This window comes from Plecotus auritus (genome assembly GCF_963455305.1).
Source record: "Plecotus auritus genome assembly, chromosome: 12".
Lineage (NCBI taxonomy): Eukaryota > Metazoa > Chordata > Mammalia > Chiroptera > Vespertilionidae > Plecotus > Plecotus auritus.
The window spans coordinates 25,965,448-25,979,003 of record NC_137778.1 but is presented as its reverse complement, the minus strand read 5'-3'; the positions used below and the strand labels follow the sequence as shown (position 1 = coordinate 25,979,003).

Sequence of the window (13,556 nt, the reverse complement as noted above, 5' to 3'; positions counted from 1 at the left end):
CAAAGACTTGGGTTTTTTCCATGGAGTTTAGACCCAGACTGCCAACCTGCCCGCTGGCCTTTCTGTAACGCCTCTTAAGCTAAGTTAGGAGTGTTCTGCCCTTTCATGCAAGCACCAAGGTCTGTGCTCAGCCCTGCCAAACTCTCCTTTGGTGTGTTGTTTTGGCTCACCGAGTCCCAATTTCACATTTTGGATAACAGAGCATTTAATAGTCAGTCATCTTGTCAAGAAACCTATTCAGTCGCAGAGATCCATCCCCTCCTGAAGAAGGCTGTGCCCGATCCATCCACCATGGCCACAGACTCTCAGAATGCACTGGAGTGAATTCTGGAAGCTTCCTAGCTCTAACGCAAGAGTAAAAGTGTTTTATTTTCAGGGCACACCAGCAACAAAAACTAGTGTAATCCTTCAGAGTTCGGTAGATGTGAGTATAGCATATTTTTTACATTAGTTTTCTCCCTTCTTCAAAGCTTGAAAACCTAATTTGAACCCAGAGAGTATTTAACAGCAAGAAAGGCGAGAGGAAGCCCGAGGGGTAAAATGTCTGCAGTAATTTGATGGGGAAGAGAACACAGAAGTTTAATAAGGAGCAAACTCTGAAGTATATGAAGAGAAAAAAAGCAAAAGGCAGAATCATGTATAAAGTATATGACTGTGTATTTAAAAAAATAAAAATAATGCTTGCATGGGCATTGACTCTATCTGAAAGGACACACAAAACACTGTCTGCAACTGTGGCCTCTGGAGAAAGGAACTGGAAGCCTAAAGTCAAGAATGGGAGTGACCCTCACTTTTCATGGTCGACTTTTTTAAAATTTTGTACCATCTGCTTACATCACCTACTAAAAAGGGAAAGCGAGAAAAAGAAAGCACACTGTCTCTTGTGCCTGCCAAGAACAACAGCTCTTTCCGCAGGATGCTTTTGGCTGATGGGAGGTGTGGGGAGGAATTTGTTTTCATGCCCTGGGGTGTGGAATCCCTGCCTCCCACTCCCTGGCATACAAGTAGCCGCAGTCAGTGGATTCCTCTGGTGATTGCCCACGCCCGACCGCCCGACGAGGAATCCCCTATTTCCCATAGAAGTCGAAGCACAAGCCTAATCCAGCCGAAACCAACAGGCCTGGGAGGTAGAAGGGAGAGACTTTCCCAGCCCTGCAATTCATAATTCCCAGGGGTGAATAAATGCCCCACTGCTCTCTAAGCCAGCAAGTCAGTCCCAGCATGAACGGTCACCTGGTTAAATTCAGAGAGTGCAGGGCTCGGCCAGCAGCAAACTGAGTTCTAATGCCAGCCAGGCAGGGGTGGTGTCATCATGGGCAATTTTCACAACTTCTCTAGACATCAGTTTTCTCATCTTAAAATTACTAGAAGTTCAAGAGATCCCTTTCAGCACTAACCGTCCATGATCCAGGTTTCTGAAGTTGCAACCCTAAGTCAATTTTCATAGAAGAGGAAAAAACCAAGTTTCCTCATCCCCAGACTTAGTTAAGCCCTCGGACCTAAAAGCCCTCATGATTGGATTATTTGAGTGGCTATGCAGAAATCTCCACATGGTTTCTGCAGTTCAAAGAAATCTGCCACCGTTTTGAAGCGCCCTGATAATGTAAGGGTAGCAGTGACCCAGGGGACGTTCTCTGAGACCCAGAGGCTGAGAGGCAGCAGGGAAAGCTCACATGACTTCCTCTCTTGGTTAGAGCTACTGGAACTCCAGGCTGAGGCTTTCTGTTCCTTGTCCTGATGGTTACTCAATGTCAGAAATAGACATATTCTCAGAAGTCTCTAACTAGCATCAGTACCATAAAGTTTAGGCAATGTTGTGAAATAAAATAAATGGTCCTTCCTCTTGCTCCCTGCCCTGCCCTAACTCTTCCCCTCACCTCCATACCTGATTAACTCATGCTGACAACCCCACTGCCCAGAAATACCCCCACAGGGCCCCATTCAGAGTTTTCCATGGCCCGGCTCCAACCTCCTGGTCAAACTTTATTTCCACACATATCCTTTCTGTGTATTACTTTCTAGCCAACCATTTTCTCTAATCTTTTTGCCCTTGAATAGAGAGTGGTAAGATGAGACAGAGAGCATAGCCTTGAGGGTCAGATTCCGTTCAAATTGTGACTTCTCTAATTTTGCGAATTTGGAAACATTATATAGCATTTCTGAGCTTCAGTTCTCATGCCTGTGAAAATAAGGCATATTGTTATTGGAATATTCCCAGGAGATGACTGTGAAGTTTAAATAAGATAGCATATGTGAAAGCACCCAGCAGTTTGCCAGGTGCATGGTAAGCTTTAGAAAATACTTGCTTTCTTTGTTCTATCCAACAAGAATGTCCCTCCATCTCTGGCAACTCTGTCATTCCTGTTTTCTTGGCTTCACTTATGACAGCCCTCACACCCAGAAGGGAAGCCTGAACTCCGTTCTCCCTTTGTGCTCTCATGATGAGGTCATGGTGAGACTACCACCCTGCCAATCTGCTATGTGTGCCAACTTCTCTCTCCTCTGAGCTTGACACTGAAGTGGACACAAGAATGGAATGTTAATAAAATCTACCTAGGAGTTCCTCCTCACTCCAAATTTGAATTGGGGGGGGGGAAGGGAACCTACTTGGTGGTATAATGGAAATCATATGGGAATAGAGGGGTGGAGTTGAAATCTTCCCTTTCTTGGCCTCAATTTCCTTATCTATAAAATACAAGGTTCAACTAGAAGATGACTTCTTGTGCACTCATGCTTCTGAGATGGTCTCATTCAAACATCAGGGCTGTACTTTGTGGTGTGTAGACTGTACTACACAGACAACCATGTAGAATTGGCTAAGGAGATCTTCTCTGGAGAACTTCTGTCAGTGTAAACTGACAGGAGTTTGGGGACAGTGTGGAGTCTTCAGACTTTTCCAGATTGAAGCAGCTTTATTATGTAGCTTGTCCTTAGATGGAACTCCTCTGGCACCTTTGATATTTTCCACTTTATTAGTATCTGGAGAATATCTGATGATTTTTCTTTTCTTGATATAAAAAAAGACCATATTTGTGCATGGGTAAAAAAAAAATCTTCTGATATTTAACCTTATGAAAGTATTTGTCTGAGGGTCTAAGATTAATTTGAAGTATTTTCATCATCAATACTGAGCAAGATTAAAATATTGGGTTTTAGTTGTCAAAATATTCAGATATATTTTAAAAATACTCCAGAGGTTCTCCAGAGAAGATTTCCTCAGCCAACTCTACATAGTTGTCTGTGTAGTACAATTTGGTTTAACCTTTAGCCGGGCTCTGAAGAGGTGCAATTGACCTGACCGCAGGCAACAGCCCCATGGACAAGTACAAAGTAGACAAGTGCTGCAAGAAGAGTCAGAAGTAGGTCCTTTTCTGGCCTCTCACAGTACCTTGAGCACTGAGCTGTTGGAGAACAAAACTGGGAAACGTCTGATGTCCAGCCTTTACCCAGCAGCCTGTACCATGTTCCCAAGAGCTCATCTTTGGAGAGTTTCTAATTCTAACTTACTGGGATGTTGGCAGATCTTTTACTCACTTGGCATTTGTCTTGGAGGGGGGTATCTTGGACAGGAAGGAATGAGCCTCAGGAAGGTATGAAACCAGGGCAAGGGCTCTACCTTCACTCTGTGGGCCTTGCCCTTCCTCATTTGATACCCAGCCACAATGTCAAGATGTTAGGTGGGAGAGGGGTAGTGTGGGAGTCAGTGGAGCATGGTGGGGAAACAGATCTGTGATGGGGACTCCCCAGTTCACCATGCCACCTCCATTGGGGTGTGAACATCTCCTCCCCATGCCTTGGGCAGAGGAGACCTGAGAGATCATGAAAGCATACCCTCACCACCTCTCAGGGTGCATCTCAAGGAGCCTCTGCAGGGGAAGATGGAATTTTCCATACTGAGCCATACAGTAGGCTGGGAAGCTAGACTCTCATCCTGAAGCATTCGGTGGTGCTCAGCAGAAAGAGCCTCCTTACCAAGGACAAGGCCTTACCTTCTGATCAGGGAAGTTCAGAACTCCACTCAGAGAGAGGACTAGGAAGAATGGGCAAAACTGGTTCTTTGCCCAAGGAGCCTTCCATATTCAGAAAAACCTTATCCTGAAAGTTACATTTCTTGAGACGAAGATGTGTGGCTCTGAAAACCTTGACGAATTAAGTCTATTGGGATCTAATGACACAAAGAACAGCCATTTTAATTGTTATCCTAAACCTTCTCTTTCTCCTTCACCATGGCTGTCAGCACCTTTGTGCTATAAGTACTCTTAACCTTCATTCTCTTCTGTACTACGCAATCCATGTGATATCCTAACATAGCCCCCCTCTCTAAACTCTTCCCTTTTTCTTATCAAAATTACTTAGTAATGGCTACCCTGCAGAGAAAACCCTGTCCTCTCTATCTCAGAAAACAAGAATTATGGTTTTGTTGTCCCAGAAGCTTAGCAATTAACAGATTCCTAAGAGGGATCTCAGGAATGAACCAAAAGCATCAATGTGACATGAACACACCTTCAAAATTATGTGATTGACCAAATGCAACCAACTTCTGCTATCCTCAAGGGGAAGATTTTCTCATATCTGGGTTTCCCTTTCCACATGAACTGGTATACCGACAGAGGCGTCAGCCAAAACATTTCTAAGAACTCACTTCTTCACCTTGGTGATTGGGTGAGTCTGCAGCATAAAATTCTGTAGCAGCTTAGTTTCTAAGCAACTGGAAGGGTCCGTTACAGTGTACCCACTGTATTATCATAACTCTTACCCTGCCTCAGTCATAATGGAGTTCAGTTAAGTAAATGTTTTCTGAGCTAAGAGGGAACTTAGCTCCTAAGACTATGCCTGGACCTTAGCTAGGGACTTCATTATCACATAATATTTGATCTTGGCTCTAACCAACACTTTGCTTCTTTAAGTGTCTGTTTTAAACACGGTTGGAAACTCTGGGAGGGCAAGGAAGACCATGTTTTGCTCACCATTGTTTCCTCTGTGTCTGACAGGTAATTGACACTCTACAGATACTGTTGGGATAAGTAAATGAATCAGTGGTTTATAGTGAGCTGAATAGTGTCTCCCACAAAATTAAGATTCACCTGAACCTCGTATGTGGCTTTATTTGGAAATAGGGTCTTTGCAGATGTAACATGAGGTCCACTAGATTAGGGCTGGCCCTAAATCCGATATGACTTATATTCTTAAAGAAAGAGGAGAAGGCAGCATGCAGTGTGGGCCAAGGACGGTGCAGGACACACGGAGGTCAGTGTCAGTGCTCACAGTAGCCGCAGCCTTCGAATTACTTGCTAGGAGTGTCACCTTCCTGCTGCCCAGGCCATCATGGCAGCTCACTTGGTGAAGCGATGCCAGTGGCTCCTGAGAGAGGCCACTCATCTAGCCCCTGCTGGGCCTCCAGCTGGCTGACTGAGACTGACCAGAGTAGCCTACAAGACTTTAACTTCCTCAGCTACCTCACCCAGTTCCCACTTCCCAAGTTCCTTGTCACAGCACCTGGAGAAGGAACAGGTGTTTACCCCTCTTCCCCCCACCCACACCGCCAGGAGGTAGACAAGCTCATCGAGAAGGCCACTTGGCCAGAGGACCCCTGGAGCTGCTTGGTGGTAGCCACTGCCTGCACCAGAGCCACTCAGCCCTCATGTTCATCAAGCCCTCTTGCCTGCTGTCTGAGAAGCCAGAAGACAAAGCCTCGCTTGTACAGAAGTTACCCACTTTCAGCAACTTCTCCATCTTGTCAACATTCGGGAGGGTTCCAGACTATCCAGCAGCTGGAAAACAGCAGGGGCACTGGAGTCCAGAACAGCCAGGCTAAAGTACTTTCACAGACTTTCTGTTAATCCTCACAGCAGCCCTGTTGGGTGGAGATTGCCATTCTCGATTAAACAGCACAGGACACCAGCCTGGTTCTGGTTCTGGTTCTTCTCTGTTCATCAGTGTGTCATTCCCTCCTCCCTGGGTCTGGCTGATGCAGCACACTCTTAAAGCTTGAAGAGGTGTGGGGCCACTGATAGGGGAGCCCAGAAACTTGAGAAGGGCATGGGTGTTTTTCAGCCAACCAGATCCTTAAAGGATGAGGGTAGAAATATTGGAGAATATAGCTCACAAAAGTCACCTTAATTGCCCTGGCTGGTGTAACTCAGTTGGGAGACTTCCCCTGCACTAGAAGGTTGCCAGTTCGATCCAAGGCCCCAGTTGGGGCATGTGTGGGAAGTGGCCAATCAATGTGTGTCTCTCATATTAATGTCTCTCTCTCTCTCTCTCTCTCTCTCTCTCTCTAAGATCTTTAGGGGCCTTGGAAGCTAAAAACATTAAGCAGTCAACACAATTCAAAATATATTTTATATTACTGACCTATAAAGTAGGTATTTTACAACTTATTTTATAACCCCAAAGGGCTTTTATATTTCCCTTAATGACTATTTGGATGCTTGTTTATAATTTTTTGTCATGTTCTTGTCAGTTTCCTCCTGACCTTTGTTGGAGAGTTTCTCTGGTTCTCTAGGCTTATGCCCTGGCTACCTACAGGGAAGCCCACCCCTGAGGGTCCATCATTGAAACTCACTGGACCCCTCCATTCCCCATATATGCAATGCAGCACTTAGGGAATGAGATTTTCTAACCGCAAGCTCTTATTAAATTAATATTAGAACTAAAGTGTGGGTCTATTTGTCAATTTTTCTATCAATCAGAATATGTTCTTAAATAGCAGTTATTCTCAAAGTAGAAAAATCTATACAAATTAAAAACCCACCTATGTTGTATTTCAGAATAAAAGTTCTGCTGAAAAGAAAATAATGAATTACAGTCATCCCCCTTTACCCATTGGGGATATGTTCCAAACCGCCAGGGGATGCCTGAAACCACAGATAGTACCAAACCCCATATATACTATATTTATCCTACACATACATACCTTTTCATTTTAAGGAAACACTTTCTGACTTCTCTCAGGCATAGCCAAAGTGCCAGCATCATTACTCTTGCACTTTGGGGCCATTATTAAGTAAAATAAGGGTGACTTGAACACAAGCACTGCAATATTGCAACAGTAGATCCAAAATCCAAGGTAGCAACTGAGTGATTAATAGGCCAGAAGTGTCTACAGCTGTGGAGATGCTGGACAAAGGGATGATTCACATACCAGCTGGTTTTTTTAATCCTAAAAACTATAGTAAGGAAGTCAAAGTCCATGAAGTTAAGGTTAACCCTATGATATGCTTTCTGAGATTTGAGTTATAGGGGGGGGGGGGTGTATGAGTGTGTATGTGTGTGTGTGTGTGTGTGTACATGCTACAAAGAAAACATTTCAGTGGTGCAGTGCTTAGGGAAGCATGTCCTTGAATATTAATCATCATTTCCAAAGCTCTGTAACACATTTGCTCTTCACAACTATCAAATTCCAATTTTGAAAATGAGTAAACTGATGCTCAGGAAATTTCAGGAAATTTATTCAGGGTCACAACATTAAAGACTGGACTGAACCAGAGCCTTCTAATTTCTGGTCCAACATGCTCTCCTCTATACCTCAATGACTTGCTCAAAACTTTGAGATATTTTGTATTTTTTGTAAGGAAGTGTGTTGATTCCTTCATTTAAAAAGATAAGGATACTGAAAGTATGAGTGGCTACAAACAAAATACACAAGCCATAGGATGGCATGGAATTCTGTTTCATCCTAATGCCACCATATGTTCCATCTGTGAACGTTGATGTGAAATTACCTTTTGTAAGTCAGTTATTTTCACTCATAACAACACTGTACATGGATCTTCTCACCTAAATTATTCCAGAAGGTTAATGTTAATTTTCCATGGATGCAGAATCCCTGACGTGGAGAGTACAGGTTCTCTGAGAGTGGACACAGAAGTAATTTCTATTAAAAGAAATAGGATTGGAAGGGCAGGTGATTAGCCATGAGGCAGGACTGGGTCTACTCTGTGCCTATAATGAAGGGTTGAAGTCAGAGAAGTGGAATCGGAAGACTATATCCCTAAATCATCTATATCCCCAACTCGTGTGTGTGTGTGTGTGTGTGTGTGTGTGTGTGTGTGTGTGTGTGTGTGTGTTTCCATACTCAGACACATGTGACATTTCCAGTATGATCCCAGTACAAATTTTTCTGTCCTATTTTCAACTTGTACTATATCATAATTTTTCATTTGTGAAATATCAGATAAGGCCTCTGTTGTTCTTCCTCTTACACCTGTCGAGTACTTGGCCTCCCAAAAAAGGTTTTATCTTGACTCCTTAGGAAAAGAGAGTAGGCTTTAAGCCATCTGAGAATGGTTAGTTTTACTGTAGCGCCCCCTAGTGCTGCATGAGATCAGACTCACTTTCTATCTGTAGAAATATGTAAACCACAGAACAGAAGCGAAATTTGGAGAAGCAGCAATTTGGGTAATTTTTCCTGTATTTTCTTTTACATGGAATGAAAGGAAGTGTATTTCCTGGCATGAGTCACAGCCCTTTCAAGTTTTACCTTCCACCATTTTGCCCTAGGAACACTCAACTTCAACCATTTTGAACAATCAACTGAACAATTACCTAGAAAACCTTCTACCCCCTTCCCGACCACTACCATCCTTCTTGTCTACTTAAAGACTTTTTACTTCCTTCTAATACAGCTGTAGCATTATCTCTTTCCTAGCTCTTACCCTCTCTGGTTTTCTTATCTGTAAGTAGACTATGTGTAATGCCCGCTCAATGCAATGATTCTATACATTATTATTAGTACCCTCTTTAGAGCCTCCAAATACTTAATGACAAATTAGCTCAATACTTCAGATGTTTCTTTGTTATTACCATAGAATAGCTTATGAAATGTAAATTCATTTGCATTGAAAATCATTTATTTGCATATCTGGCATTTTTTTTTCCAAAAAGGAATTTCTGCAACTCTTGTTAGATTACATGGGGATACATTTAAATTGAGCTAATCTGAGACAAGATTTTTCAGGCCAAAAAAAAAAAAGCTTCTTTTTCTCTCTAAACGATACAAACAAAAGTCCAAGTTATAGCCTTCATCAAGAAACTGTGAATTCTAATCACATTACAGCTCGCTGTCAGCTCACTTTATAATTTCCTCTACTTCTGTTTTTCCCAGCAGTAAAAGTGTTGAGAATATAAACCTTCAACTGAAATTTGCTGAAGAATTATCACTAAAATCCTCACATCTATAAATTGCTATGATGAGGGTGATACAAATCTTGGAAGAGCCCGACTTCAATAGTCCTAAGATACACGAATAAAATTTATAAATTATATTTATAAAAAATTATATTTATAAATGTGTAAATCATATTTATAAATTGAGCTACTTTTCTGCCATTGTTCCAAGCTAAGTAACAGGTAAAACTAAAAGCCTAATACTTTAAATAAATATCCAAAGAGCATGTATTGTTTTTGGTGACAGAAGCACTCAGTTTTATAATTTGTACCATAGATATTCTTCTAGCATCCACTTCTTTCCTCCTTCTCAATAGGGCATTTTGCTAACACATAACAGGTTATTAGATATGTACAAATATATGTGCAAATTTGATTTCCTCCTATCCCTTCTTAAGAACCAGGAAATTCATCTCAGGCACAAAAATCTACTAACTTATATTTTGTACTTCTCAAAATCTTATTCCATTCTCTGAATACATGTATAAAGTACATATTCATAGAATATTGAGCTGGAAGAGATCTTTCTGAACATTTGATCCAATTGCTTAAACATGAGAAAATCAAAGCCCAAAGAGGGAAGTGACTTATATGAGAGGGAAAGGTCTATCTTTTATTTTTCTGATATTCCAAAATGAGAACTTCTGCTTTGCACAGAAATCAACCTAATGTCATGGAATGATGAGGAGAAAGTTAATTGCCCAATGAGTTTAATAGTTACATCTGTGTTTTACAGAGCCTTTCATATAATCAATTATTTTATAAGGCTAAAAATTAAATCTAAAATATGAGAGAAATTATTATTATTCTCCAAATATATTTTCCCTACAATAAAAAAAAAAATTCAACTTAACTGGGTGAATGATGAGTAGTTCGGCTCACTTGGGATAACACCCAAAAGGAAATTCATTGCAATATTACAGATCACTGAAATATTGTTTTATAAAAATAGAGGGGGGTTTTTGCATCATCATCTAGCCAATGCTTCAACCAAAATTACACACACACACACACACACACACACACACACTGCCACCACCACCATTTCATCAAGTTCCAGGGAGAATATACATGATCTATTTGTGCTATTCCCCCCCCCTCCGAATAAAATATGAGATTAAATGTAAGGACCCACTGTGCTGCATCCTATAACAGTATGAGATATTTATGTTAGCTAAAACAGTCTAGCTAGAAATAAAAAAAAATTAAAATTCATGTCAAGTCTGTGCCAAAAAATTCCATATCCAGAGTATATGAGAGCACGTTTCTTGAGCCAACAGCTCTACTGTACCTCCTATGTCTTTGCTTCTCTTTATGCACCAGGATCAAAGAATGCTCCCCATGAATTCTAGTGTCCTGGAAACCAGCACTCAGCTTTCCTTCCAGGCTCCATCACAGAGCTGCTGGGTGACTTGGCAAAAAGGACCCCTCTCCTTCTCAGCATCCCCTGGGTATTTCTAGTCCAGGGCCGCTCTGCCACCAGCGGGCTATATACATCTATTTCACCTTTGGCTCTCTCCTACTCCCAGCCCTAGTTGAGTCTTGACTGGAGCCATCTGTCCTGTCTTTTCATCATCACAGCGTAAGGATATCTGTGACACTGTGGTTATTTGAAAAAGCACTCTCAGGGCTCCCAGACCTGGTGCATGCACTCAGCTGTTCTATTTTTGGTTACACTCTTTGTTTTCTTCTCGGAAGAGCCTAATTCTGGTCTGCGTCTTAGGCACCCTGCCATGGATACATTGCACCGCCCCCACACTCGCGACCCAAATTGCCTATTCTAATTGCACCCAAAGGGTTCTGCAGAGAGAAAGAAAGGTATGGCACGATGAGGAGAGGGTGAGTGTGGTGCTGTGCTCGCCAGTCTGCAGACTTGAGCGTGACACCTGCTACACTTCTGGAATCGGGGGATGTGAGCCCTCTTTGCAGTACAGTGATCACAACCACACCCCCACCAGCCTCTCTGCACTGAAAACCCCTGTTTCCGGTGGGCAGAGGCAAGCCCAGGCGTCTGCCAGGACTCCACACTGATCTTAATCTAGTTTTCTTTGAGATACCCAGACTCTGACCTGTCCATCAGAAATAAAAGTTCCTGTTGTGTAATCTTTACCAGGGACAGGCTTTTCTAACCCCAAGCAACCCACCAGGGAAACAAGTATGATCACACTAGCCTCAACAAGGGAACACAGGCAGACTGTAGACTGTACATTTATTTTCAGTGGAGTTGCCAGCAGTCAAGAACATCCTTAAAGACCGAATAATGTTTGCAGGTCTGAACAAGTACATAAGAAAAAAGAAAAAAAAAAAACAATGTAAAGGGGATCAGAATAAAGAGAAGGGGGATTGCAAGGAATATTTTCATTCTGTGGGGGAAATACTAGAAAGATGCACCCACCTCATAATATATTGGATAAAGTATAAAATAGACTAAGTGATGTCTGTACATTGTAATTGGTAGAGAAAGGCTGTGAGAATCAATATCGGGGTACGTTGTTGGAGTAAATGTTTGGCCATGTGAGTGGACGCATGGAACACACACATCTCTGCCTTTAAAAGAACTATTAGCTATTTAAAAGAACTTACTACTGATACCTTCAGCATTCTTTGCAAAGCAGAAGCAAATGTCCACGAGTGTCGGTGGGTTTTATGAATACAGTGGCAAAGTGGAACTGAGCTCATCCTTATTTCCTTTTTGTATTAATTGCCTGATCAGACACCAAGAAAATGGGTAAACCAGGTATATCAATGACTCGAGGCTTCAAAGTGACGGCTCATAAAAGAATACCAGGATTCCTGCATTACAAAGAAAAAGAGAATAATCCAGAAGCAGCGCCCCTGTCCTACCTCCACTGCGCCTCACCATTGCCACTACTGAGAAAAGGGAAGGAAAAGGGAGACCAGAGGGTGTTTAACCACACTTTGAATTTGCTAAGGGGGGAAAAAATAAACACCTGGACAATTTGGTTATCAGATTCTTTCCAAGTGACCCTTTGGAGCTGCCATCAGCGTGAGCTGGCGGCAACAGGGTGCCGGGTGTGCATCTTACCTGAGGAGCATAGAAGTGCAGGCAGATGTAGGTGAGACACAGGAGCAGCCCCAGCCCCTGGACCACAGAGGCCACCAGCATGAGCTTGTGTGTCTGGAATCTCAGACCTGGCGCGTTTCTCACATTCTCATCCGGGGGTTGGACCCCTTCCATCTTCACAGTCTGGATGCAGCAAAGATGAAAACTGGGCCAAAGGAAGGTCTGAGAGAGAACTGATGTCTCTCCTGCAAAGAAGGAGATGAAGACAAAACCAAGCGTATCAATCAGCAAATCCACAGAGGTCCCAGGACCAGAGATAAGAGGCAATTGAAAGAGCAGAGCGGACTCTCTCAGTTTTAACACTGCCGCTTTGCAGCAGGCGGGGAACTTCTTTGTGACTAATCTGAATTTCCCCTTTACTTTCTTTCTTTTTTTTTTTTCTTTTTTTTTTCTTCTCTGGGCTAACAGGGAGTTGTTTTTGTGGCATTCCAGTTCTGATTTGAGTGACTGTGAAATGGCAGGCATTGAAATGTGCACTTTTCTTAATTTCTCATTGCATCAGTAACCAAACTGTGGGTCACTTATAAAGATAAAAATCATCATCCATTGATGTGGAAGCTCATCTTTCCCTCCCCCCAGGTGCCTTAAATCACAGAAGATACTTAAGGAAAATGCTGGAAACTAAGCATTGAAACCATTCTACAGATTTTAGAGGAAAGCACACACAATCATTCTCAACGTGAAAAAAAAAGAAGAAAATAGGATGGTGGATCACGTAGAAATAAAAGAGTGAGATCCTCTAATTGTATTCCATTGCAGTGTAATAAATAAACTAGCATGTAGTTGTGGGAACCCCTTTCACGTCCCGCGTGGTTCAGGGTTCCGGTTCAGGGTTCGGAGAAGGCCGCACACAAATGAAAAGAGACTTGGAAAAGTATTAATTTGGAAATATTGGGGGCCAGGCGGGAGCCCAACTCTAGTGGAAGGACTACCCCTTGCTCTGGCCTTGCAGTCCCTTTTATTGAGACTATGGGATATGCCCATAACCTTTAGGCAGGAAATTCCAATAACAGAAATTTACATGAAACAAACAGAGGTGGAGGCTGCTTCAGCTAACAATGTTTCAACTAAACAGTGAGTGATCAAAACAATTAGGTTGTTGACCAGCCTTCCCAGTTTCCTGGCCACATCTTTCTATTAGTGGTAGAAAGATTGGTTTCCGGAAGTAGTGAGCTTCTATGGTCTTCTTCTCATTTGATCCTTTCGGGTGAAGTTAGCAAACACTTAGATGGTTAATGTTAAGCAAGGCAGAAAAGAAGCAGAGAATATCCTGACTTTTCCCCCTTCTGTCCACTTTACTTTC

General features: G+C 42.4%; 1 protein-coding gene across 1 annotated transcript in view; it reads right to left on the bottom strand.

Annotated features, from left to right (window-relative positions):
- Nucleotides 1-12,367, bottom strand: part of TNFSF4 (TNF superfamily member 4) — a gene marked incomplete at both ends in the record, with an annotated part of 14,260 nt that extends 1,893 nt beyond the window's left edge. Inside the window, 2 exons of the mRNA XM_080647812.1 lie at nt 8,337-8,343; nt 12,215-12,367. Of these exons, the coding sequence (XP_080503938.1) occupies nt 8,337-8,343; nt 12,215-12,367 (160 nt within the window). The remainder of the gene's footprint in view (nt 1-8,336; nt 8,344-12,214) is intronic.
- Between the last annotated feature and the right edge of the window lie 1,189 nt (nt 12,368-13,556).